The 27,824-nt window shown below is 31.2% G+C and overlaps 1 protein-coding gene across 2 annotated transcripts; it reads right to left on the reverse strand.

Annotated features, from left to right (window-relative positions):
- Positions 1-2,591: 2,591 nt before the first annotated feature.
- LOC139502871 (uncharacterized) lies at positions 2,592-27,824 on the reverse strand. Of its 2 annotated transcripts, none has more exons than XM_071292520.1 (8): positions 27,766-27,824; positions 7,996-8,158; positions 7,496-7,578; positions 6,567-6,635; positions 6,099-6,113; positions 4,915-4,932; positions 4,101-4,112; positions 2,592-2,802 (listed from the first exon to the last, which is right to left on the reverse strand). In XM_071292520.1, exons 1-8 carry the CDS (start codon positions 27,815-27,817, stop codon positions 2,678-2,680), a joined length of 537 nt encoding a protein of 178 aa, XP_071148621.1. In that variant the 5' UTR covers positions 27,818-27,824; the 3' UTR covers positions 2,592-2,677. The 2 variants fall into 2 exon arrangements, with proteins under 2 accessions (XP_071148621.1, XP_071148620.1); XM_071292519.1 differs by lacking the exon at positions 27,766-27,824 and adding an exon at positions 11,392-11,452 and having other exon boundaries at positions 2,595-2,802.

A 27,824-nucleotide genomic window follows, 5' to 3' on the forward strand; every position in this document is an offset into this window, starting at 1 on the left:
TAGTGATAAATACATTTTATTTTTAATGCATGGTAGTTGTTATCCCTTTCTTCTTATAAACATTTATTTTCTATGTCAATAATGCATTCATATACATTTGTCTTATTATAAACGTTTATCCTTAAGAAGATTTATTTTTAACGATCATAGAAAACATTACATACATAGAATGATTAGATTACTTATAAAGGTGCCCATCCTATTGTGCGAGAAAATCACATATCAAGTGTGTGTTTCCATTTTTGAGACAATAAACTCTAATTTCAAGTTTAAACATATTTTCCATAATGCATATAGAAAACGCATCTTTGAGAGCTTTAACCTCAACTTGCGTTATAACCTTCATTTCTATCTATTCTCCTGTTAAAAAAATTTGAATGCAAAGTAACATTAAATTATTTGTGTTCTATAAGAGTAGGAATGCAAGTGTTTGCTTATTATTTATTTGAAACTGAGATTTATATAAATAATAACCCGTTCTCCGTAAATATAGAACGGTTGTAGGAAATAGTGCATCTCCCAATAGAAAATAGTTGTATATGTATATATATTCTTCGATATCATAAAAAAAAAGAAAAAAGGAGAAAACTATCTTTCTTCTGTCTATTGATGTTCTGTCATTGTGCCGGATGTTAGATACTATCGAGTCCGAATATTTTTTGCCGGTGTAGTTTAGACACAGTGATCCTCTAACGAAGAAATCGATGTAATCATATGCAAAATACAAGCCCTATCGTATCAACTGGGAGATATATACTAAAAAGTTATTTGACAAAGGGTTTTACTCAAACATGTATCATGAACGTAGTAAAATAAAAATAATAAGCAATATTCAAAATAAAAAAACATAGCTCTAGGACTTACAGTAGCGAATCATATCATATGAAGATTTGACCTATGAGTAAAAAAAAAAAGCTGACAACGCCTTGTCAAATATGAAAAAAGATAACAGACAAACACCAGTAGAGACAATATAACGAAAACAAAGACTGCATAACAAAAAACCTCCTCCAAAAGCAGGGTTGATGTAAGGTACCCTGGAAAGGAAAGCACACGTTGTATTGCTACAAACCCGGTAGTAAATCGTATATCTAGACTGTCAAATTCGGGAAAATGGATTTTTCGACGATTGAAAGACATCTGCTATCATCTGTAAAACGGATATTCATTAACGGTCATCCAACTCTTGATGACGTCCGCAAAATTTACAAATGGAGGATTTTAACTTCCCCACTTGGACCTCTTGATGTTATAGATACTCTGTTAGCAGCAACGCTCTATCAAGCAGATCGTGATAGGAAACACAAACCCTGCACTCTCGTTTCATCTGGGACATATATACGCGCGACGAATTTTCAATTGATAAGCTTATATTATTTTTTTGTCATAAAGTTGAGTTTTCAATCAACCCTAATCAGCTAATTTTAAATTTCCAAATGTAAACAGACTTACATGTTGTATCATTTTGTCTCGATGGGATAGATGCATTTAAAATAAGTCACCAAATTGGCAGAACATCATCAATTGTGCGGAAATGAAAACTAAGGAATGTTATGACATCTTTGCCTTATTCCTAAGAAATTCCTGTATGGCGTCAGCCTATTCGTAATTGAATAAGAAACGCAGTTGATTGCCATACGAATGCCGACAGTTTGATGTAATACACATCCTGTAAACGTGTGAAATCTCTTAGCAATATGACATATTAATTAAAACAACATATTCCCTATTTTAAATTTGAAAAACATGACTCCCATGAGACTATATTGGTTGACTTCTATTAAACACATCTAAATCGTCCATAAAGGGCACTAGCTACGATATTTATTCATATGAAACACCTAAAATATGATTTTCTAGTCAATCATTCATTGAAGTGAAGTAGTAAAATCATAATTCACTTTTTTCAACTACATGTATTATTGTTCTTTTTTTGTCAAAATTAGCTTAGAAAACATTGATGATGAATTTACTTGCAAGTGAACAATTCGACCTCATTGAGTCGTATTCATGTAAATTTCAAAATAACTGCATATCTAGAGGTGTATAACGTATGAATTGTGTGTGCTCAGTATTTTAAAGGAAAAGAATTTCAACACTGAAAGTGAATCAAAGGTAAATCATTTTATTGACTGATTCGATCCTTAAAAGGTTATTCTTATACAGGTACGTAAAAGTGATGATCAACAAATATCTTTTTATAACAATATTTATGTTGCTATCGCTTATGATATATCGAGGTTCTTCGAAGATCAACTCGATAGTTATTTAGATGATGTTTGAACTAAAATACGCATCGAGCCCATGCCCTGTAGATTGTTTATTTTATACTTTTATAAAATTTGGATAAATGTTTTATATTGCTATAACTAGATATACGAAGATGTGGTATGTATGTCTATGCGACAATTCGCCATCCAAGTCACAATTCATAAAACTAACCATTATAGGTCAAAGTATGGTCTTCAACACGAAGTCTGGGCTCATACCAAAAGGTAAGCTATAATCGCCCCAAAAATTAGTAATGTAAAACCATTCAAATCAAATAGGAGTATTGGTAGTTTTTTTTAACTTTATTTAAGCAATTCATACATAGGTTAGAAAATAACTATGCTTTCATTCAAGGATGTTGTTTAACAATTTTTCCTGATTCCAGTTCATTCCGTAGATTCTATTTTTATATCGGCGTTCTACAGCTGTTGCACATTAATCCATCGTCAATAGATGGTTCAGAAGCAGTACATGGTTCGTCATTCAACACATCTTTAATAGCACACAGTGATGGTCTGTTGCATCCTAAGGCTACAATAGAATTAATTGACATGAAACAATATAATAGTATATATAAACCGTGGTAACTGAATATGAAATAACCATTTAAATGTTTACCATGTGTTACTGAAAATGTGACTGGTCTTTAAATATGGCAAACCCGTTCCTAGAATTAGTTACTTGACGGTTACATAGAAAATAAACATATAATAAATGTATGCATAGAGATAAAAAAATCGCAAAGCAGGCCGCATTAATTTAAATAGCATTCCTGTATGAGCTGTTTGAAGTTTTTTTGAAAATAAAAAATAATTAAAAAATCAGCCTGAAAGACTTATCAGCTTACAAGATAAATTTTAACATATATTTTACATCTCAAAACCTGTGTCTAACTGTATCTTTTATTCCTCAAAGTTAAGATGGTTAAGATTGGAACGCATCTATCCCATCGAACTAGAGATAAAGGATACTACAGATACAGTTAAGTCGGCTTCATATCTTGACTTACATCTAGAAATTGACAATGAGGGTCTGTTGAAAACAAAACTTTACGACAAAAGAGATGATTTCAGCTTTCCAATTGTGAACTTTCCATTTCTAAGTAGCAACATTCCAGCAGCACCTGCATACGGGGTATATATCTCCCAATTGATACGATATTCCCGTGCTTGCATTTCCTATCATGATTTTCTTGATAGAGGGTTGCTGCTCACAAGGAAGCTATTAAACCAAGAGTTCTAAATGGTGAAGTTGAAATCATTCCTTCGTAAATTTTACGGACGCCATCACGAGTTGGTTGACCGTTATGGAATAACCGTTTCACAAACAATATCGGATATGTTCCTTACGTCGTAGCTACAATTCCCTTCCCTTTTATGAATGTGAACTACCGAATTAGACTATTTACCGGATTAAAATTTTGTAATCACATAAGCAACACGACGGGTGCCACATGTGGAGCAGGATCTGCTTACCCTACCGGATCACCTGAGATCACCCCTAGTTTTTGGTGGGGTTCATGTTGTTTATTCTTTAGTTTTCTATGTTGTGTCATGTTTACTATTGTTTTTCTGTTTGTCTTTTTCATTTTTAGCCATGGAGTTGTCAGTTTGTTTTAGATTTATGAATTTGACTGTCCCTTTGGTATCTTTCGTCCCTCTTTTATACCAGACAGACATTTTCTTGTTATTCGTAAACTGAAAATATTTATGTAACTGTTAGATATATCTAACATGGTCTTACTTACGATTTACCACTTTCATTATGAAACGAAGGAATAAATTTACATAAGAAAAACAAAAACATATCATGAAGGTAATATAACTTACGTGCCGAGGTAGCTGTTAAAAAGAAATAGATTATGAGTCAAGTAATGTATAACACGAATGTTCCATGCATTGTAAGTATGATGTCGATATTTTTCATAATTAGATCAAAGTTGATATAAGAGGACAGCATTTTGCTCTCGCGGCAAAGAGGAAGGGGAGGCATTATTATTTACGTCATCACATGAGGAATAAACATGACAACTCGTGCTACAGTCAGATACATTAAAAACTTTTGGTTGCTTTTATTGATGGTTAAACGTATATTACATCGTGTTATTGCATTACAATAAATTGTCTCAATGACTAAAGGCATGTAAAATCCTAGTTGTTAAAACTTTATATCTACAGTAGCAAAAATCAGGAGAGGTTAATATAAGATTTTGAAAAGCGTCAGTATACCTAAATATAGATATGTCAAGGCAATTTTAATGACGTTCGTTTATGACCTCATGTAAATTCCCGTTGTATTTGTTCTTGTTTAAGTGGTTTTCTTTATAAAATTGTATTGAATATTTCTATTTATAAAGAATAGCAACTGCAAAAACAGATTATATATTATGTTTAAAAAAGGAAGCAGTTTTTAGAGTATTTTTAGCAAATTCTAGAAAATTTGAAAAGAATAGAAAGTCAAATAATAAAACAATTGTTGACATTTGATATCGTTTGATCTTGTCAACTATCCTATTTTTTGGGTTGATAAATCAATGTGCCAACCTCACCAAGAGTCAACAGTAACCTGAGGAGACTTGTCAGTTTTTTTAGACCCCTTTCTTAATATTTTTCTGATTGATTTCATCCTGATGTTTGTACTTACTTTGTCTTGCACGCTCGTCTGAAAAACAATTTTGTTTTTTATTCTTACATGTATGTTACTGATAAACGACACATTATATTATTATACTGTATACACGCTTAGTTCATTTCTATTGTGTTGAAATTAGACAGAAATATAAGTTGAACGAAGTTACAAAGGTTGTATACATAAACATTGTCTCCGAACATGTTTAAAAGAGCTTTCATAATCCATAAATATTTTTTTTTAGTATTTAAGAAAACGTATTATCTCGATGAACACGAGAAACATAAGACAAACTGATGATAATGATATAAACTTAAGTTTACTTAATTATGAATTTCCAATATGTTTAACGCTATAAAAAGGATGTACTTAGAATGGACTATTGACTATATCATGAAATGACATAAAATTATACAATTTGTTTGTAGATGGATCCATTAAATATATCTGTCATGTCTACTGTAAGCAAATTTAAAAAAAAAAAAAAAAACAAAACAATGAAAATTGCATACATTTTAAATACAACATATATTATGTAAATCCATCTGTTTCACTCCTTGATTGTTGCCTCACTTGTGCCTTTCATGATCCTAGATTTTGTTTTAGTTCGTGTGGCTCAATCTTTACTTTTGTATGCATTTTCAACAGACTATGTCTTTTATTCGGCTTGTTGACGGCGTTGTCAGATTCTATAGACTTATGTCTTTAATTTCACCCTCGATAGCGTCATTGAATTCACGTAAAAAATATTTATTTTCGAAGCATCATAATTTTTTATAACAATTTGATGTTTACTATATAATGTAATCATGATATTATGATACATGTTATCATATGCCTAAAAGTCGGAACAAAGAACAACATTTGCGAGGTTTTCTACTTGCTAAAAGCATAGAGGATTGCAACGGGTGCAATAGACTAGATACGCCTTAGAAAAAAAAACGATGCTTTGTCCAATATAATGAGGGATAGTTTCAAAATACAATGAAAAATAATATGTAGTCAGCCATCCATATTTGCATAAGATTGAATAACATGAACTATTTTATGTATTTTGTGATAACAGTTTTACGTAGATTGCTTCTTAATTTGTTCCCCTCGTATTTGTGCAACGAAGAACGGTTTAAGTTAGATTGCTTTTAAATGATTATGTTCCAAAATTTGTAATGCAACACACAATGCTAATAGGTTATACTTACGACTTTGACCTTTTGCTATGTAATAAAAAAAGAGAACAATAAAACTTTGGTAAGTTCGGTATTCTAAATCGACAAATTGTAATTGAGTACGACAATTTTTTCTGTTTATTATAATTGAAGTATTGTTAACCGTATTACGAATAGGGAATAACAATTAGTTTATAAAACAAAATTACAAAAACATTTGGAAACAGTTGATGATAAACAACAAAACGGTTTTAACGGAAATTGCTGTGAAAACTTCCTTTATATTCACCATGTCCGATCCATAATCTTTTTCTAGTAGTGTTGTGGAGTTTCCAATGAATATTCTTACCTATGCAGCCATTTCGTATGTTATCCAAATCATCGGACTCAAAATAAAACATGTTGAGGCTTGTATCTGTTTTCGACAAACATAATTTGACTATGTATGAAAACCAAATTTTTTTTTCAAATATTAACCAATTTTAAGTAGAGTATATTTACCGACTAAAATGTATGGTGAATATCTTCCTGAACAAACGTCACAAATGGATGGCTCAGGAGAATATGTCTCTGAAAGCAATTTCTAAAGAAGTTTAAAATTATTGCTGGTGTAAATTTGTTTGTAATTATCTTTTTTCCAAATAATGAAAAAAAAAAAATGAAATAAAAGTAAACGAATTGTTTTGTTTGAGTCTTTATCGTTAGGTTTTGTACGATACAATCGCAGACTTGTTACCTTAAATTATATTTAAGAGAGTATAACAAAAATTTTGATAATTTTGTTTAAATACAAACTTGACTTAGTAATTTCATATTTGATCGATAGATATTCATTCTAAATTTCTCGGATCATAAATACATAAATAACATTGTTAAACGTAAGTTCTATCTCTTTCAGGTTCCGTTGACCTTTTAATCAAGTATTATTTTCAGTTCTGTGTATGTAATATCAGCAAGACATGCCTTTGCACTTTAGTGAATACTAAGTTTTGTTTATTCCAAAAATGTCCTGTCTACAATTTCCTCAGTTGCCCATGAGGAGGTTTACAATGAAAAGTTCGTCACATAGTTGTTAAAAAAAGTGTGATTGCTAGTATGTTATCTGTAAAGATTTATCAAAATACTAAGCGTCTCTGATGCGTCTTATGTAGACCAAACGCGCGCCTGGTGTGTTAAATCATAAGCCTCTGATAACTATTATCTATAAAGGCATCGCATGAACCGCCTGGCTGATTCTCAATATGTTCATTATGGCAGTAATGGTTTTACTTGACTCGTTGCTATATAACGGTTGATATCTTACTGACGTCCTTTTATATAATTTGGAGTTTGGTATTTTGGTTATGCTTTTTCTTTTAATCGATGTTCAAATATTATTAATTGATGACGACAAACAAATCCTGCTATACATATATCATAATATTACTCACTTGCTTTTGTAGCATAGACAAGGGATATTTTGGCTGTACTTTTATCAACGATGTATTTCATGCAAGTGTATGCATTTCCAGATCTGAAAAAAAATAAGAGGACAAACTTAACAATTTAATACATTTGTTTTGTTACAAATGCAGAGCAAATCAATATAATGTTGTGATTTGCGGCAGATTGATAAATCCGAAACTCCGACATAAAAGATCTGGTATGAAGTTAAAATTTGAACCGTAAAATATGTTCACTATTGTTTGCCTTTCTTGGCTTGTTCGTCAAATTTTAAATCATGGGTTTTTCTGCATATCCAATAATAAGCCTTATATCTTTAATGAGTTGTCGTCGTAGAAGTAATCATATATCAGTGGCTTGATTACACATATTGCTTGATCTTGTTAAAATCACAAACAAACGTTTTAAGAATAGGAACGAAAAGAAATCAAAAATAATTCTTATCTTGATCTGCTAATCGTATTTGCCAAAAACCTAAATATCGTACCTTGATACAAGAAACGGTCCACGTCTTTCGAAACACACCTTTTCATCCACACCATTTACTGTTAACATTGACATATTTGAACACGAGAAGACAAAGGTATCTTTGTCATTAACCCAAGTTCCTACATCAAAGCGGAAACATGGGTAATTGCATATTGCACTCGCTAAAAAATAGAAAAAAAATAAAAATTAATTAAAGATCAGCAAATGATTTACCAAGAGTGTTTACACCAGATAACATTTAACAATCTAACATTGTATTTCTGTTGGGCCCTATACAACCTTTTACCTGATGACTAGTATATATATATCATGCTATAGTTTACGTTATTTTCTAGGTGTTGGTCAATATGTTATAGATACTGTTTTCACATGTTTGATTGCAGCTCAGTGTTTGAAAACACAAACGGAATTCTACAAATTAACAATAATCATTAAAACTAATACATATTTCAACGTTAACACTTATGTACAAAACGAATTATACACACCCTTACTCAGCATAAAGACCAGTGACCAGTGAATAATTCATAAGCAATTTTTCTTTGCTGATTGTGACAAAACTGAACCAAACTGGCTGCTAAAAGCGAATGTTTATTTCAATATTTCACTTTCATGAATGATTGAAAAAAAATCATATTTCGGTTTTTTCTATATCTCGTAGCTAGTGCCCCTCTAAGACGAGTACGCATTTAAACGTTTATACTCACACACAACGGGAATTATAGGAACCCACACCAATCATTAAGACTAGTACGCATTTCAGCGTTAACACTCATACACAAACGGAATTAACAAACCCACGCTAATCATTAATTAGATATAAGAAGATGTGGTAGGAGTGTCAATAACATTAATGAGACAACTCTCATTCAAGTCACAATTTGTAAAAATAAACCATCATAGGTCAAAGTACGGCCTTCAATACAGAGCCTTGGCTCACACCGAACAGCAAGCTAAAACGGCCCCAAAAATAAATAGTGTAAAACCATTCAAACAGGAAATCCAACGGTCTTATCTATTTACAAAACGAAAAACGAGAACCAATTATGAACCACATCAACAAGCGAAAACCTCTGAACATCAGGTGTTTGACTTACGACAGTACGCATTTCAACGTTTAAACTAATTCACAAACGGAATGACAGAAACCCACACTTATCATAAAGACTAGTACACATTTCAACGTTGACACTGATGTTATTAATCGCGATAAGTGCTTTAGCGGTAATAACTATATATAGCTAATGCAATCCATAACAACTATACATACATGCAGACATATTATACGTTCAGGTATTTCACATCCAATCTTTTATAGTAATATTCTTTACAAAGCACAAAAATGTCAGTATTCACCTCAAAAGGTTACAAAACCTTAAACAGACTAATTAAGAAGGGATATAGTTACGATACTGTTGTCAGATGGTTAAAGATTGTATATTTTGGCTTTAATATTGATTCACTTATAGGGTCTTTGCATCGGAACTAAACACATTTATTTAAAAAAAAAACAGTTATTGGCATGACACGGGTTATGTTCTTCTCATATATTTTATGATAGTTTGATACTAAACCCCAAACGAGAGGGATTGTGCCTGATATTCATATGATGAAGAAATAATCTTTCAATCAGTTTAATTGAGGTCTGGAGCTGGCATGTCAGTTAACTGCTAGTAGTCTGTTGTTATTTATGTATTATTGTCATTTTGTTTATTTTCTTTGGTTACATCTTCTGACATCAGACTCGGACTTCTCTTGAACTGAATTTTAATTGCGTATTGTTATGCGTTTACTTTTCTACATTGGCTAGAGGTATAGGGGGAGGGTTGAGATCTCACAAATATGTTTAACCCCGCCGCATTTTTGCGCCTGTCCCAAGTCAGGAGCCTCTGGCCTTTGTTAGTCTTGTATTATTTTAATTTTAGTTTCATGTGTTACAATTTGGAAATTAGTATGGCGTTCATTATCACTGAAATAGTATATATTTGTTTAGGGGCCAGCTGAAGGACGCCTCCGGGTGCGGGAATTTCTCGCTACATTGAAGACCTGTTGGTGACCTTCTGCTGTTGTTTTTTTTCTATGGTCGGGTTGTTGTCTCTTTGGCACATTCCCCATTTCCATTCTCAATTATACTTAATATAGTTTTTATGCAAGTTTACATCAAATAGAATTAATAATTTGTTCAATTTAAAGGAGTATATAGATGCAAGGTAACTTTATAAATTAGGACAATAAGTTATTTTGTACATCTCTGAAAGAATCAGTAAATTACAAATATTTAAGGAATGTGTGTTATTGATTTAGATTAAAACTATAAATAACTTAAACATGTTAAAGTCTTAATCCAATCAAAAGTATCTATTCATTTAGATCTATCTACCGCATGATTTTCAATGAAATTGAGATTTTGATAGTCCGGAGAAATCAATCTTTGACCCAGAAGCGGCTATATGACAGATAACTGCGTCAGAAAGTTTTTTTTTTCCAGGAGGATTAGATTTTATTTTTCATGGGAAAAACTATTAGATATCTATGAAACTTTTAAAGATATACAAGGTACAAAATAACTAAAAAAGTTACATTTTTGTCAATATTCCAAATGTTTGAACCTAACATCACTATATCCCTCTTTGAAATGTTATCTTTGTTTAATTTTATGTGAAAAATTGGTGTAAAATTTCATAAAATCTACATTAGATCAATGCTCCGAGTGAAAGTTAAAATAACTGTACTGGGTATTTCTATAATAATAGATTTTTTTTACCGATATAAGTAACTAACATCTAACATAAATTGTTTAAGTAACGCCCCTGACTGATATAAATTCAAAACGATTTGACTTAATATGATTCCGACTTCTTTTCGTACAATAATAAGTTGAAACTAAACGAAACTCTGGACCACGGCTCCCGTACATATAACTCAACAGGGCGCAAAAATAAAGAGCTGACGGTAAAATAAAATACAAAGTTAAAGGACATTAAAAACAAACAATTCGAACAGTTGTGTTGCATACGTCATATGTTATTTTCCTTAAACATACCCGATTCTTTGATATAAAAAAATCAATATCTAGATAAAAGGTAATTTAAAGAAAATGTACTTATCAAAGGTTCGTCGTGTCAATGCAAATGTTGAGACGACTGGGCCAATGATAGCATCACAACAAAACGTCCAACAGTAATGGTATCGTAAGGCACATAGTAACAATTTGGAACGTCGTACACGTTTTACGTGTACATAAGTCTCATTGATACTGCTCGAATATTTAAATGATGACTATGTTTGTTCAAATGTCTTTTGTTATCACTTGATATACTTTCCACAATTCAGTTTATCTATATCATATTGAAATTCATAATTGAGCATGACAAATACAAAGGAAATAACAAACCTGCCACGAAACATACGAACAGAAGCAAGATACTTGTTATCGTCCTGACCATGATTCCTTTAATTCTGGAATGAAAATAATACAATAAATCATAATCAGTTAACAAATTATCATTGATTTCTTGTTTTAAAACTTATATCATGTACTGGATTAGAGTGGTCTAGAGCGCTAGACACAGCGCAGGCGGTGTTGTCATGATATCCCAATATCATGAGTTCGAATCCCGGCGAGGGAGAAACAAAAATTTGCTTCCGCAAATTTACAGATATAACATAGTTATGCTGATATAAAATAAACGCAACAGTAGTATAATACTGTTCAAAATTCAGAAATCGATAGAGAAAAAAACAAATCCTGGTTACAAACTAAAACTAAAGGAAACGTATCAAATATAAGAGAACTATGACACAATGAGACACAACACCGAAATGTAAAACACACAGAAACAAACTATAATGTAACAATGGCCATTTTCCTAACTTGGTACAGGGCATTTTATGAAAAATGGTTGGTTGAACCTGGTTTTGTGGCATGCAACCTCCCGCTTTAATGGCAGTGTTAATTATAACATTAAAATGACAACATTACACGACAGGGCTACAATAAATAAATGGGAAAAAATTTAGGACAGAGAAACAAACGAATAATAGCCATCAAAAGGTAACAGGTTAAAAAATGTTTTTAAATGTGTAGCACAAATTTGCAGGCAACAACGTTGGGATAAATTGAAGTCGAACTATATATAAATTATGGTGTTAGCTTGGTATAACCACCATCTGATAACGAAAAACAAAGTACAAAACACAACATAGAAAACTAAAGACTGATCAACAATCACCCCACCAAAAAACCGAGGGTGATCTCAGGTTCTCCGGAAAGGTAAGCAGATCCAGTTTATGTGACCCACAGAAACCGAAGGTGATCTCAGGCTCTCCGGAAAGGTAAGCAGATCCAGTTTATGTGACCCACAGAAACCGAGGGTGATCTCAGGTTCTCCGGAAAGGTAAGCAGATCCAGTTTATGTGACCCACAGAAACCGAGGGTGATCTCAGATTCTCCGGAAAGGTAAGCAGATCCAGTTTATGTGACCCACAGAAACCGAGGGTGATCTCAGGTTCTCCGGAAAGGTAAGCAGATCCAGTTAATGTGACCCACAGAAACCGAGGGTGATCTCAGGTTCTCTAGAAAGGTAAGCATATCCAGTTTATGTGACCCACAGAAACCGAGGGTGATCTCAGGTTCTCTGGAAAGGTAAGCAGATCCAGTTTATGTGACCCAGGTCGTGTTACTCTTTAAAAAAAACTTTTTCGGACTTAAACTGCTAAACTGCATCATAGTTATTATCATAAAGATATAGTTTCTTCAAATTATAATTTGATAGAAATCATATGACTTGCAATATTTGTCCATCAATACATTTTTATTCATTTAATCAAATTTCAAACTAGAGAGAAATCCTGTTAAAACATTTTATATTATGAAAGTCTTTTCACAAGCATGTCTTTAATTCGAGATCTATGCATTACCTTTTTTGGTTTATTTCTTTAATTACTAATTGTATGTGTGTTTAATGGTCATTCTAATATCCCGTTTCTATTATGAAATTATAATCAAGCAACCTTCTTTATTTAAGTATGTTTCATTAAGTTTTTATTTGATCCTGAACATATTAAATTGTAAAAAACTGCTTTGGACTTGTGTCTAATCAAATAAGCGGAAATAAAATTAGCTTTCTGCGGGCAAGTGACAAGGTCTCAGTCACTATCTAGCGCTGACATGGCCAACCTCTGTGATCGGTCGTATTGCATCTCGTTATCATCGCCATTCATGTAGCCAGCCTTCCGGTTACAGCTACTCGAGACCAAAATATCCGAAACTCGAAAACCTGACCAACGCCTGAGATGGTTTACAAATGACGTCGTTACATACATACTCACTCACTAATTGAGCTATACATGTATCAGTTGTGTATCTTAAGATCAAACATTATCACACAGAACAATCAACGGAAAATTAATGGAAATGGCAAAAACAATAGATAATTATATAGTTATTTCTCAAGCTTCTAACTATTAACACAAAAATTGATCAAAAGTATTACTATATTATTCGTCTGACATTTTGACAGAAATAATGTGTTACTTACGTCTGTACAATTCAGATTCTAACATTAGAACATGTTGTACGCGACGTCTATATTTATTACATTTTCATGTCTTAGATCATATAACTTGTACATATCATCTTTTTTTAAGTTATCTAAAAACTAAATTTGAATTATAAACACGATTCCCATGTTTGTTTTATTTCGTTAAACTATATATTTTAAACTAATTACTTGATGACATTTTAACAAAAAGTAAACAAATATTTTGATTTTTATATAATGTAGGGGAAATGTTTGTTTTTGGTGACCCATTGAAGGAAATTGTTTTTGGTAAACAGCGCGTGATGTAGATACCCCACCCCTCCCCCTTTTCCCATTTAAACTTACACAACAGAAGTTTGAAATAAAACTATTGATATTAATAGATATGTGTCCTAATGAAGGTAAAAACATAGTACATAAAACAAGGCATCCCATGCTGCAAAACGTATTTTATTATATAACCATCAGATGCATTTTGTTCATGAACATATATTTTATTTGATGAAAAAATATTTTGTTTGTTATGTACATATTTTGTTTTTGTGAATACACATCTAATGTTCATGGACAATTATTTGGTTTAATGAGCATATATTTATTTTCTATAAAGAAATATTTTTGTTTTGAATATATATTCCTCTTACACATTTATATATCATTTCATGAACATATTATTAATTTCATAAATATATATAATTTTTTTTTTTAACACAAATTTGATTTTTATGGAAATTGATCTATTTCTTTGAAAATATGTTAACGTTTTTGGTAATATTGCAATGTTTGACACGCCATACCTGACAATGTTGTTTGGGACATATTTAATGTTATATTATAGTTGATAGTTATAAAACGTTGAATCAGCAACGTTTATCTTACTTTCCCATTTTCAAGAAAGATATATATAAAAATTTATTCAATTTTAAATTTTCTTTTTTATTGTATGATGATTTATTCATTACTTTACACATGACCACCATGTGCCATTATTCGCATTTACACATTTTTTTTGTCAAAATGCGTATCTGGTGCAGTAAACATATTTGTTAAAAATCGTTTCCTCATCAACTTTATTTTTACATTCTTATACCACTGGACGTTAAGCTATGAACAATCAAGCAATCAATCGAGCAAAAAATGCATTTATATACGTTCATTTTAGTTTCTTGTGTACAATTTGGAAATAAGTAAGGCGTTCATTATCACTGAACTAGTATAAATTTGCTTAGGGGACAGCTGAAGGACGCCTCCGGGTGCGGGAATTTCTCGCTACATTGAAGACCTGATGGTGACCTTCTGCTGTTGTTTTTTGCTATGGTAGGGTTGTTGTCTCTTTGGCACATTCCCCATTTCCATTCGCAATTTTATATTTATATACGTTCAGTATGGCCATGTAAGTAAAACATTTTTTCAGATTTAATATCTGTATGACGAATCACTATTATTATATCTCTCTGGTAACAGGTGCTTGTTTTTGCATATCGTGTCAGTTAAGAAATATGATACTTTTTATTCACTATATATTATACTTAATCACTGACATACAACACTGACTATAGTTAATTTTCATTATAAATATTTGTATCCACGTCAGGTTCATAGTTGTTATCAAAGACATATAATATAATATAGTTTTTACTATATGATACAATAAAACTGTGCAAACATTTTGATATCGTTTGATCCGAGCTATCTGTGGATCGAATTACCCGTTAAGTGAGGTCATGGGCGCTACAAAATGTGCTAACATTTGAACTACGATTATATAGTAAATAGAAAATTAGTAAAGATTTGCTTTGGAAATCAGTTATGGCTTGTACAGTAATGCTATGGTAACATTTATTATCTAAAAAAGCTTGTTCATCATAATTTGTTGAATGAATCCACAAAAAATAATGAGACCGTCTTTATAATCAAAACTGCTCGGAAAGCGGTAACATACCATAACAAAAAATTGTCAAAATAAGCAATTTCGTTCTGTTTTCGAATGACCATTGTATGTATCCGTCCGATATTTCGCCTTGTTTTGTTTAATTCCTTTCCAATAAATGTCTTATTTTTCTTTATTCAAATAAACAGTCAGGCAGGGCTTATAATTCGGTGGTTGTCGTTTGTTATGGTATATTATATTCAAATTTTATAACAGCGGTATACTACTGTTGCCTCTATTCTTTGTTTTGTACATAAATAGGCCGTTCATTTTCTGGTTTGAATTTTTTTGTTACTATTGTCATTCTGGAGCATTTTGTAGCTGACTATGTGGAATTATTTTTGTTTATTAGATGAAGATGTGTGGTGAAATATAGTTGCTACCTTCTATGTCATTAAGACACTTGGGGAGAGTTGTCTCATGGGCAATCATACCACATCTTTTATTTTTTTTTTATATAAACACATTAATTGCCAATCTCTCTCATAATTCTCCCTTCATCGTTGACAATATAAGGGAATTTGATGCGACTGTCATACAAGTGAGAGGTTTAGCAAGCAATAAAACTAGGTTCAATCCACCATTTTCTGCGTAAGAAAATGCCTGTACCAAGTCAGAAATATGACAGTTGCTATCCATTCGTTTGATGTGTTTGAACTTTTGATTTTGCCATTTGATTTGGGACTTTCCTTTATGAATTTTCCTCGGAGTTTACTTTTTAGACATATTCTGTTTCTGTGCAATCTGCGTCATCATTAATTAATTTTTAGTCGGTGGATGAAATAATCAAAACATCAATTAGATTGTAAAATTTAACCGAAATTTGACAAAACTAAGAAAGAATCTCTACAGGATCAAACCACTGAATCTCGAGGATAATTTTGAAAATACTCTATTTTGATAAATAGGAATTTCATAGATTTTTTCTACAACTAGTATCTCACGTTTTCAGAGTGACTAAGATCAGCTCTAGTGTTTCGTTCTGTTCTCAATGCTCTTTGGTACACGAAACATAGTTTTACATAGTTCTAGTTCTGTTATCTATGCTTAGTTATTTCGTAATGTTCAGTCCTAAGTTTTCTATGTACTATTTTGTGGTACTGTCGTTTTTTTTTTCATTTTCGCCATAGGGTTGTCAATTAATCTGAACTTATGAGTATGTGAATATCCCCTTGGTATTTTCCGCTTTTTTTATGGACACAAGCCTTACATTCATTAGGTCATAACGTCTATAACAAAGTTTTGGAAATATATTTTATCTACGTTGTCGTATTTTTATGATAAAAGGACATCCCTCACTTTCTTAAATCCTCACTGATTTTGCTAAACAGAACATTCTTCCTTCAGAAGATATGTCATGTATTTTTTAGTCCTTCCTTTTTTTCTGTATTCTAGTGATAAATGAACTTAGTTATTGGCACTCACAATAAAATTTTACACTGAGAGCTGCAAGCGCATGCAGAAAAGGGTTATATGGATCCACTATTATTTTCTATGTAAGTAATTGTAACTAAACATTTAATACCTCTTTGAGTGCACATGACATGTGTTTCAGGTATAAGCCTAGATATCGAAAGTGCATAAAATACAGTATGAAGAGCTTGTTTATCAAATACGAAAACAAATCTCTCTCTGAGCCCGAAAATGACACAGAGATTTTCATGGGGGTAATTTATTTCTTAATTTGAATTATTTTCTAAATTTTGTAACAGCAATTTTTTTAAACTTACTGTACAATATATATGTTGCCCCATGTTGAAGTTAGGACGTTGACTAATGATTGTAATTATCCTGTTATTTGGTTTCTTTGTGTTGTATTATTGGGAACTGCACTGTATCTTCTTAGTGTAATATGTATCCCCTTTGAAATGTTTTAATGTTGAAAGAACATTCAATTTAAACAATACAATGCAAATTTCATACAAGCATCAGTCTTTTCCCAATGATATGCTTACTCTTTCTGAATACCTGAGACCCCCTCCGGTATTTATGCGGTTTGTGTTGCTATAGTTTAATATGCTGTTGTTTATCTATTTGTCGTTTTTCGTTTTATTTTGTCATGGCATTTCAGTTTGATTTCGATTTATGAGTTTGAATATCTCTTTTTTATCATCATGTAAAAACATTTTGTAGTTTTCAAATATATATATTTCTAAAGTAACTATACTATTGTACAAGGATGTTGTTTGACACTTATTGCTAAATGGCAGTTCATTTTATAGATTCTGTCTTAATATCTGATACAGCTATTACACATGAATCCATAGTCAATGATTGGTTTTGAATCGACGCAGGGTTTGTCATGAAACCAATCTATTATAGGACACAGTGGTGGTCTGTTACACCCTAAGGCTGAAATAGAATCATATAATACGAAGCAATGTACTTATATATGAACAACGGTAAATACATAAGATGGACCTATCAAAATGTTCAAAAAGTGTTAATTAAATAAAGACTGGTCATTAAATATGGAAAACCCGTTCCTTTGATTAATAGATGTCATAGCTTGTCGGTGAAATCAATTTATATGTATAGTCACTGTATGAATAGAAATAAAAAATAAAAAACCCCAAAACAGGCAGCGTTTATTCAGATAGGCATTCCAGTATGAATTGTTAAATTTTTAATTGAAAATGAAAATAAAACACAAAAAGCAGACTAATAGACATATCAGCATATAGGATAAATCTAAAACGCAAAATAAATCGTTGATCCTTATGTAGGTTCACAATTTCTTCACTTCATTGCATAACATATAATTTACTATAGTTTCAAAAGGATTCGTATATTGTACAATTCACGACTGGTCGTAGGATGACTTACCAAATAAGTTTATGACTGTTTTTTTTTTAATATAATTTCCATTTTTTAAATTTCAAATGTGGAAATATTAAACATATAATTTGCATTTTCTTTCACAAATCTTAATAGATCAATATATATATATACACTGTCATATGCATTTCTCGTGTCACAATTAATAAGTCAATGCAAAAAGTACTTGTCAAGGGCCTTCTATGAACGTTCATAATGTCTTGCGTATCTGGATATTTCATATCAAATTTCCAGATATTGAAATGTGAAGCATTTGCATGACCAAAACTCAGGCGGAACTTTTTGCCATTTAGATTTTGGAATCGTTTAATGGAACACTTTGACTAAATCATTTAAAATAATTACAGCTGCTTGACTTTATTAAGAAAAAAGGAATGAGCAAAAATATATTTGTCGAATTCAATTATGATCTAAAAGTTGAAAAATTCCGCTGTTTCACATTTGTTTTTTTCTATTAAAGGTGTTTCGGGTACACCAACTCCCAGTATTATTTAGTCTAATATTTTGTCTATAGTAAATAGAAATACATAAGGTTTTGTTTCATTCTTGGTTATGACTACTATCTTTCGAGTGTTAAAAATCTCACTAATTGCGCTGCATATATACTGGTTCATAAAATATTTTTTTGGGAATCAGGGTTTATTTACTATTTAATACAATTGAGAATGGAAATGGAGAATGTGTTAAAGAGACAACCCCCCCCCCCCCCCAAAAAAAAAAAACGGTAGAAATCAGCCGACGGAAACATTAAAATAGCTTTCATTAACAGCAAGTACTCTAAGATCGTTACTTTTGTGTCTCATATCTTTTTGTGTTCTTCGAGTCCTTCCAAACGTATGTTACTTGTATACTGTTGGTCTCTGCCTGCACACGAACTACGTATGCTTCACAAAATAATCTTACCATTAAATTGACAGTGATTTATACAGAAATGTTAATGACATTGTACCAGTTTCTTTTTCGAGAGTTTTTTTTATGAAAGTCACTCGAACTTTTGCGAAAAGAATTATCGTCAAAGTCCAAACATAAAACGGCTGCGAATTTATACATGCACAGCTGAACAGATGCACCATGTACCTGCATCTGTTTTACCTTAAGACGAGGAAACCATAATTTATAGGAAAACATGTAAACATTATCACTGCATTATTTTAAGGTATCATTTTACATTTGAATGTCCCTCTGGTATTTTTCGCCCCTCTTTTACATGAAAAAAAAAAAATAAAATAAAATATGATGTGTAAATAACTTACGTCCCGAGATCACTGTTAAAAAAGACATATATTATGATTTAAGTAATGTATATCACGAATGCTCCATGAATTGTAATTGTCTGTATTTAATAATAAACTAACAACGTATAAAGAGTTATCCCTTGTATAATGATGTTAACACCAAAAGTATGAAAATTTTCGTTCTCAAGGATTCTTTGTATGTATTCTGAAAATAACAGAAAATGTGAATACAACCAAACATATCGAACTACAGGGAAAATTCAGAACGGAAAGAACCTTATCAAATGAAAAAATCAAAAGCTCAAACACATTAACAAATATAAACCTACTGTCATATTTCTGACTTGGTAAACACATTTCTTTATGTAGGATATTGTGGTTTAAACCTGGTTTTATATCATGCTTTATAGTGTTGGACATAGCTATATTAATATATTTAAACAACTATCAAATAGTATTTCCTACACGTTTCAATACGTTTTGATAATCTGTGGAAATTGTTTGAATGTAGAAATTATTCGACAGAAACACACGTAGGGAGTGATCATGAACAAAACAGGTTTCTAGTATAATTTCTCAAAGAAATGGTAAACTGTGCTAATCCCTTCATTGTGATATTGTTTAAATAAATGATAACTAGTATAACAATGTATAATACTTACTTTGTCTTGCCAGCTCGTCTGAAAAAAAGTTTCTTATTCGTATTTTTTAGGCAGACAGGACACTTTATCTTACTTTCTATCATGTATATATAAACGATTAATTCTTTTCTTTTATTTCTAAAATAAACCTCCACTAAAATATAAAGTTATAAAGTTTGTATAGATAAACATTCTCTCCGAGCATATTTTCAAATAACTAATACATCAACAATAAATTTAAGCATTTCGGGATTATGATTGTATCAATAAATCAAACACTTGCTTAACACCGAAGTTCAATATAACGAGGCGAGTGCAACTTATACCACCCCAAGTGTTTAGTGCTATTGTTTGTCTATTCGTTTTCTATTTTAGCCATATCGTTGTCAGTTTATTTTCGACATATGAGTTTGAATGTGCCTTTGGTATCTTTTGAAGAAGGATTCTCTCAAAATTCCAAGGTACGTGATATCACCCCAAGTTTCTGGTTAGGTACGTGTTGCTCAGTCTTTACTTTTGAATGTAATTTTAAGTGAATTTTGCGGTCTTTTTGTCGTCTTTGTTTTGTTTTTTTGTGTTATCAGTTTCTATAGACTTATGAGTTTTAATTTCCCCATGGTATCGTATGCCTTTTGTTCGTTTTACGGCAACATGACATTCACATAGACAACATTGTATTCGTTGGATTATAATTTTTTGAAAATAATGTAATGTTTATTATTTAATATGTCATATTATTATCATGCGCCTGAAATAAGCACAAAGCACGAAATTTGATATGATTCCAATATGTAAAAAGCTTTAAAACGGTTTATAATGGATGCCGTAGACCAGACATTCCTCAGAAAAACGATGCTGTGTCAAATGTATCATGGGATAGGTTCAACGAATCATATTTTTTTTATCAATATTTTTCTAAAATGGAATACCGTGAACTATTGTTTGAGAACATTTTAAGTTAGATTGCTTTTTAATTATGTTTTCTATTTCTGTAATACGACAATGAAAGGTTAAAGGTTGTACTTACAGTTTTGACCTTTTGCTAAGTTAAAAAAAAAGAATAATAAAACTATGGTATATTCAATATTAAACAATTAAAATCGACAAATTGTTAATTGAGTACGACAACTATTTCTGTTATCTTTAATTATTGTAAACGGAACTACGTATATATGACATAACAAGTAAATCTTACAAAAAAGTACAAAAACATTCGGAAAAAGTTGATAATCAACAGCAATACATTATTAAACAAATGCAGTAAATTATTGTTTTTTTCATATTCTCGACGTAAAAAAAAAAATCTTTTTCTGGATCTAACATAGTAGCAGTGCATGGTTTTCAATGAAGATTTTAACCTTTATAACACTTTTTTTATTTTTCACAAGTTATCGGGACTAAAAATAAGACAAGTTCAGCCTTAAATCTGTCTTTGTAAAACATAATTTGACTATGTATGAAAACAGAAAATACGTTCAAATATAAATTATTTGAATAAAGTATATTTACCGACTATAACTAGTGGTGAATATCTTCCTGAACAAACGTCACAAATGGATGGCTCCTTTTCAAATGTCTCTGTAAGCAATATAAACAAAAGTTTAGAATACTTTTGATGTACATTTCTTGGTATCGATCTTTTTTTAAATAATTGAATTAAAATGAAATACAAACAAACGAAAAGTTTTTTTTTCTCTCTAACACTATTCCATAGCTTTGACATTTACACGGTCTGAAGGTTCTGAAATGTATTCATTATCTCGCAGTGTTACTGATAAACTGCTACTCTGCGAAGTTATCGCCATCTTAGTAAAAAGTGCTTTGGTACTGACATGATTCATAACAACCATTTCTATTTTTCCGTTTTTGCAAATCATTACAATTCATCGAATCCCTGTTGTTGTTACCTCATAAGCATTTGAGAGCATATCTATGATCCCAGCGTTACAATCTTACTCGTGTCTAGGGAACACATGTGATATATATTATTATATGACTATAAATTTTCTGTTTTCTCATTTGTTAAAAGCATAGGAAATCCTCTTTGATAAAACATTTTATTCACCGCGGAAAAAATCAACAGAGGATAATAAATTTAGAACAGCGTTCGCGCGTGTACCTAAATATAAATACTCCAAGGAAACGTCAATGACGTAGATTTATGACGTCGTACAAATTTCGGGTTTTTCTTGTTCTTCTTATTTCTCTTTTTATTGTTTTACGGTATTTATTTTTTAAAGAAAATTTTATTGAATATTTCAACTTTAAATTTAAATTAATAACTGCAAAAGCAGATGCTATATTTTGTATACAAACAGAGAGCAGTTTTAAAAGTATCTTGAGCAAATTCTAGAAAAATAGAAAAGGATATGAAGACATATTATAAAACAATTGTTGACGTTTGCTTTCAGTTGATAGAATGATTTATCAACCCCTGAGATATGACATTCACTCTCGGCCGTTGGCAATGGTGATTAGTATATCTCTAGGTTGATAAATCATAGTATCAATCTTATCAAAAGTCAATAATTGCATAACGTCCACTTTATTATTAAAATCACAAATATTAGAATTTTTGTAATCTTTAAACTATACAAATTACATAATTTTAAATTAAGAGAATCGTAAAGAACACCTAATGCAATACAGTTTTTTAATTACAACACTTGTTTACAAAGCTACACATGACTATTAAAAGGTAAGTTGTTTATCAGTTTATTATTCCTATATTTTTTTAAACTGTTTAAGAAAGTTTTGTATCATAAGCCGTGCAGGCAGTACTTCAATACTGGCATGAAAATATACCTATTGTTTTATTCAAATGGCAACAGTTACGAATTGTGAATATTCCTCTTGCATAGCTTTGCTTCTTGTCTGAATTTGCATTGATTTTAAATTTGATTCTTTTTTGTTTTGGATCAGTTCTTCAAAGTTTGTATACGGTTTGGAATTTTAAAATGTTTTGGCCTTTAAGATTACAAATGAGACATTACTAGACAAATAAGCCCCGGTATAATATAATTGGTATCGTTAATGTTGTTGAAGAGATAATCACCAAAGTCTAAGTATAGATACCTTAACTAAAACACACACATTAATTCCATATTTGATCGATAACAATTCTTTTAAATTTCTCCGATGATAAATACATAAAAATATTGTGAAACTTAAGTGCCATCTCTTCCAGGCACGCCTACCCTTAGAACCAAGTACCATGTTCATTATTGTGTAAGTTATACTAGCAACACATGCCGTTTACACTTCAAAGTTCGCCGCATAGATTGTTTTTACAAAGTGTTATTGGTAGCTTGTTATCTGTTTTGGACACTGCGTGAACCGTCCGACTGATTGTCGTGATAAAGAAAGAAGAGACCAAATCTCTAATAAGATGATAGGTAAGACTATCTGGTAATTGTGCTTATCGTTGGAGTTTGTTTTTCGGGAGTCAGGTTTTTATGGTTGATATGGACTATTGTACGGTTCAGCATTTACTAGTAACTGATTCCAAATTCCATTTTAAAATGATATAAGTCGAAGGAGAATGTACAAAGTATTTTGAAAAATGGAAATATTCATGAAGACAATTTTTTGGAATAAAGGCAAACATCTGGTTATCTGAAAAGTCCAGAAATCCAAGTTCACAAAAATACATAAGCAACATATTCTACAAAAGACTAAGAACTGTGCACAATGATTCTCAATTATAACTGAGTGTAAAGTTTCAAGACTGTTTAGGGCTCGTTGCATTATCATGACAATTTGGTAAACCAATCAGATCGAATTTACAACTTAATTAATAAATAATTTGACTTCTTACATAATAAGAGTAACTGAATAACGTGCTGCACATGAATTTAGCATTTGCTTTTTAGGGTTCTTATTGTTTATTTAATTTTAATTTTTGTATTATATTATGTCTTTTTAAGTTATGTTTTTGATTTAATTAATGGATATTTTTGATTGTCCGTTTATCTTAAACCTTTCCGTAGCAAACGTTGCTTCACTACTTACTAAACATAAAGAGAAAAGTTTGGTGACAATACAAATGGCTGCAAGTATATTGTTTTTCTTTCTAATTATTCTTTATGTCATTTATCTTGGTTTTAGACATACGATAGATTGATACATAAAAAAGAAGATATCTTTGTATATGAACTAAACCACAATATTGTATCAAATGCAAAAAAATACACAGTTTTGTCTGCATTCTAATATAGTCACATTAATCTATAGCTATTATTAATCGTCATACAAGTTGGGGGTTAAAATTGCAATGAAACCGGTTTTCTTCAGAAAATGCCTGTACCAAGTCAGAAATATGGCAGTGACTTTTTTTGCTTGTCTTGCTGATTAATAACAGTTGATATTTATTTGATTTCCTCCTTTTGAATTTGCCTCGGATTTTTTTTTTGATTAAACCTTTTTATCGATATTCAAATTTTGTAACTGGATTAGGGCAAACGAATCCTGCTATTCATACATAAAATCATTACTCACTAGCTTGTGTAGCATAGATAAGGGAAACTCCGACTTTACTGTTATAAGCAGTATATTTTATACACCTGTACGTAGTTCCAGATCTGTAAAAATGAAAGGACAAACTATATACAACTTTTTTTTATTAAAAAATACAGAACTAAGCACTAGTTATTTTTGGGGCCCTTTAAAAGCTTGCTGATCTTTGTAAACTAAGGCTCCGTGTTGAAGGCCGTACTTTGAACTATAATTGTTAACATTTACAAATTGTGTCCTGGATTGAGAGTTGTGCCATTGACACTCATATCACACCTTTTAATATCTATTCATCAGATCACATGCACTCTTTACATGATATGAAAGAAATGAAAAAATAAAACATTCTTCAATCCTTTTAAAATTATCAAAATTCGATAAATATAGAACTAATGTGGATTGATTATTATTCGTGGAAAGCTAATTTTCGTAGATTTCGTATGTAAAGATGAACCGCAATTTGAAATAATAAAAAAAAATCAATGTTTCTATAGTCTTGTACATGTAGGCAGACTTTGGAAAAACTATGAAATTTAATTTTCCCCATATTTTCCCCTAAATTCATAAAACTTAGTACCTATTAATGAATCAACAGTCAGTTATATGATCAAAGCACAGTTATCTAAGACATGGCAGTTGCAATGTTACTTTTACGTAATAAGCCTTAATTTTACATAAAAGAATATTTGAATCGTAGAATTTGGTTGATTTACCTGTGAGTCACAGCCTGTTCCATTTTATTTATGACCTTTGTTAAAGACTTCTTTTCGATAAAGACAAAAATCATATCTAAGAAACAATAACAAAATATTCAGATGAGAATATCTTAGCAGATTTTAGTTTTATTGATATTAAAGAAATTTCTTGGTATTCCTAAACGGAAGATTTTATACACACAGACGAAGAAGTATACTCAACAACAAAATTATTTTCATTTACCTGTGTATAATATGACGCTAGTTTTGTTTTCAAAAGTGATGATTTTCTAAAATTGTTTAATATTTCACAGTGGTATCATACTTTAACTTTGGTTAAACCTGTTCATTTTCTTTTTAACTTAATTATTTATCCCTTATACTTCTTATTAACTATGTACTTGCATTCAGGTATCACAGGTCAAATTTATTCGTTCAATGTGTGTTAATTTGCGTTTTTTGATTGAACTAAGTCTTCCAATTGATATTTTATAGTGTGTTTTTCTATGTTGTGATGTTATACTTTTGTTTCAAAAAAGGGAGAAGGTTTGGTACCAATAAAACGTTTAATCCCGCTGAAAATGTTTGCACCTATCCTAAGTCAGGAATCTGATGTACAGTAGTTGTCGTTTGTTTATGTATTTCATACGTGTTTCTCGTTTCTCGTTTTTATATAGATTAGACCGTTGGTTTTCCCGTTGAATGATTTTACACTAGTAATTTATGGGGCCCTTTATAGCTTGCTGTTCGGTGTGAGCCAAGGCTCCGTGTTGAAGGCCGTACCTTGACCTATACTGTTTTACTTTTATAATTGTTTCTTGGATTGAGAGTTGTCTCATTGGCTTTCATACCACATCTTCCTATATTTATTTGTAAATGTTTATGAGATAACAGAAAATGAAGCTCTAAAATCATTTAAGACAAAACATGAAAATATAGATATTGATATATTACAAATAAAATCGTCATAGATACCAGTTTTCCATTTTGTACGCAAGATCTAGTTCGAAACATCTAAAAGGTGTTATTTAATAGATAAAAACAGTTCTAGATTTATAATATAATTTTATATATTATATATATTATCCTATCTGGTTGAAGTCACATACAGACGTGTGAAAAAAGTAATGAAAAGAAATCTAGTTTTGAACGGCTAATCGTATTTGCATAAATTAAATATCGTACCTTACTACAAGAAATGGTCCACGTCTTGCGTAACACACCCTTTCCTCCAAACCATTTATTGTTAGAACTGCAGGATTTGAACACGACCAGACAAAGGTACTTCTGTCACTAACCCAAGTTCCTACGTCGTAGCGGAAACATTGCACTTGCTAAAAAAAAAGAAGAAGAAAACAAATCAGCAAATGATCTACCAAAAGTTCTCAAACCAGATGACATTATGACAATCTAACCATGTATTTATGTTTGGTCCTATTCGACCTTTCACCTGTAGACTCGTATATATATATTATTTTATAGTATGGATTGTCTACTAGGTGTTGGTCAATATGTCTCATATACTGGTTCAACTTGTATGATCGCACCTCAATATTCTTTTTTTCTTCTTTACACTGATTACGACTAAACGTAATTAGAAGTTAGGGCTACTTTTATAGCCTTGTAGAATGTAAGGACTATTATGAAGTTTAAGAACTCGTCAGCTGTTATATGAAACATATCTTGAATTGTTTGTTTGTTCTCCATTTCAAAATAAAAATTGTCCCTTTTATAAAAATTTAAAACTTAAAGACTTAATATGAATTCGAGTTCTTAGTGTACAACAATTTATCTGAAGTTGAAATAAACGAAACGCTACACCACGGTTCACGTACATATGACTCAGTGGCGCTCAAATAAAAAGAGTATACAGCAAAATCAAACACAAAGTTGAAAGGATATTGAAATAAAGAATTCGAACAGTTGTGTCACATACGTCTTATGTTATTTTGGTTAAAATTATTTTATTCTCTGAAAAAAGTCAACATCTGATTTAAATGAACTTGTCATGTGAATACAAAAGGTGAGACAACTCGGCCAGAAAGAACATCGCAACAAAACGTCCAACAGTAATGCCATCATAGAACACATTGAAACAAATACTAATAATTTGGAAATTCGTACACGCATTTCGTGTACATAAGTCTCACTAATGGCGCTCGAATTTTTAAACCCGTTTTTGGATAGCGGAATCATATACGAAGTTGAAAATCATGCAAACCCAAAACATTCAGAAAGTTGTGCCTAGAACAATGATGACTATATTCGTTCAAATGTTTTTTGTTATCACTTGATATACTTTGCATATTTCAGTTTATCTATATCATATTGAAATGTATAATGGAGCATAACAAATACAAAGGAAGAAACAAACCTGCCACAAAACATACGAACAGAAGCAAGATAATTGTTATCGTCTTTACCATGATTCCT

Source organism: Mytilus edulis, chromosome 14 (assembly GCF_963676685.1).
Source record: "Mytilus edulis chromosome 14, xbMytEdul2.2, whole genome shotgun sequence".
Taxonomy (NCBI): Eukaryota; Metazoa; Mollusca; class Bivalvia; order Mytilida; family Mytilidae; genus Mytilus; species Mytilus edulis.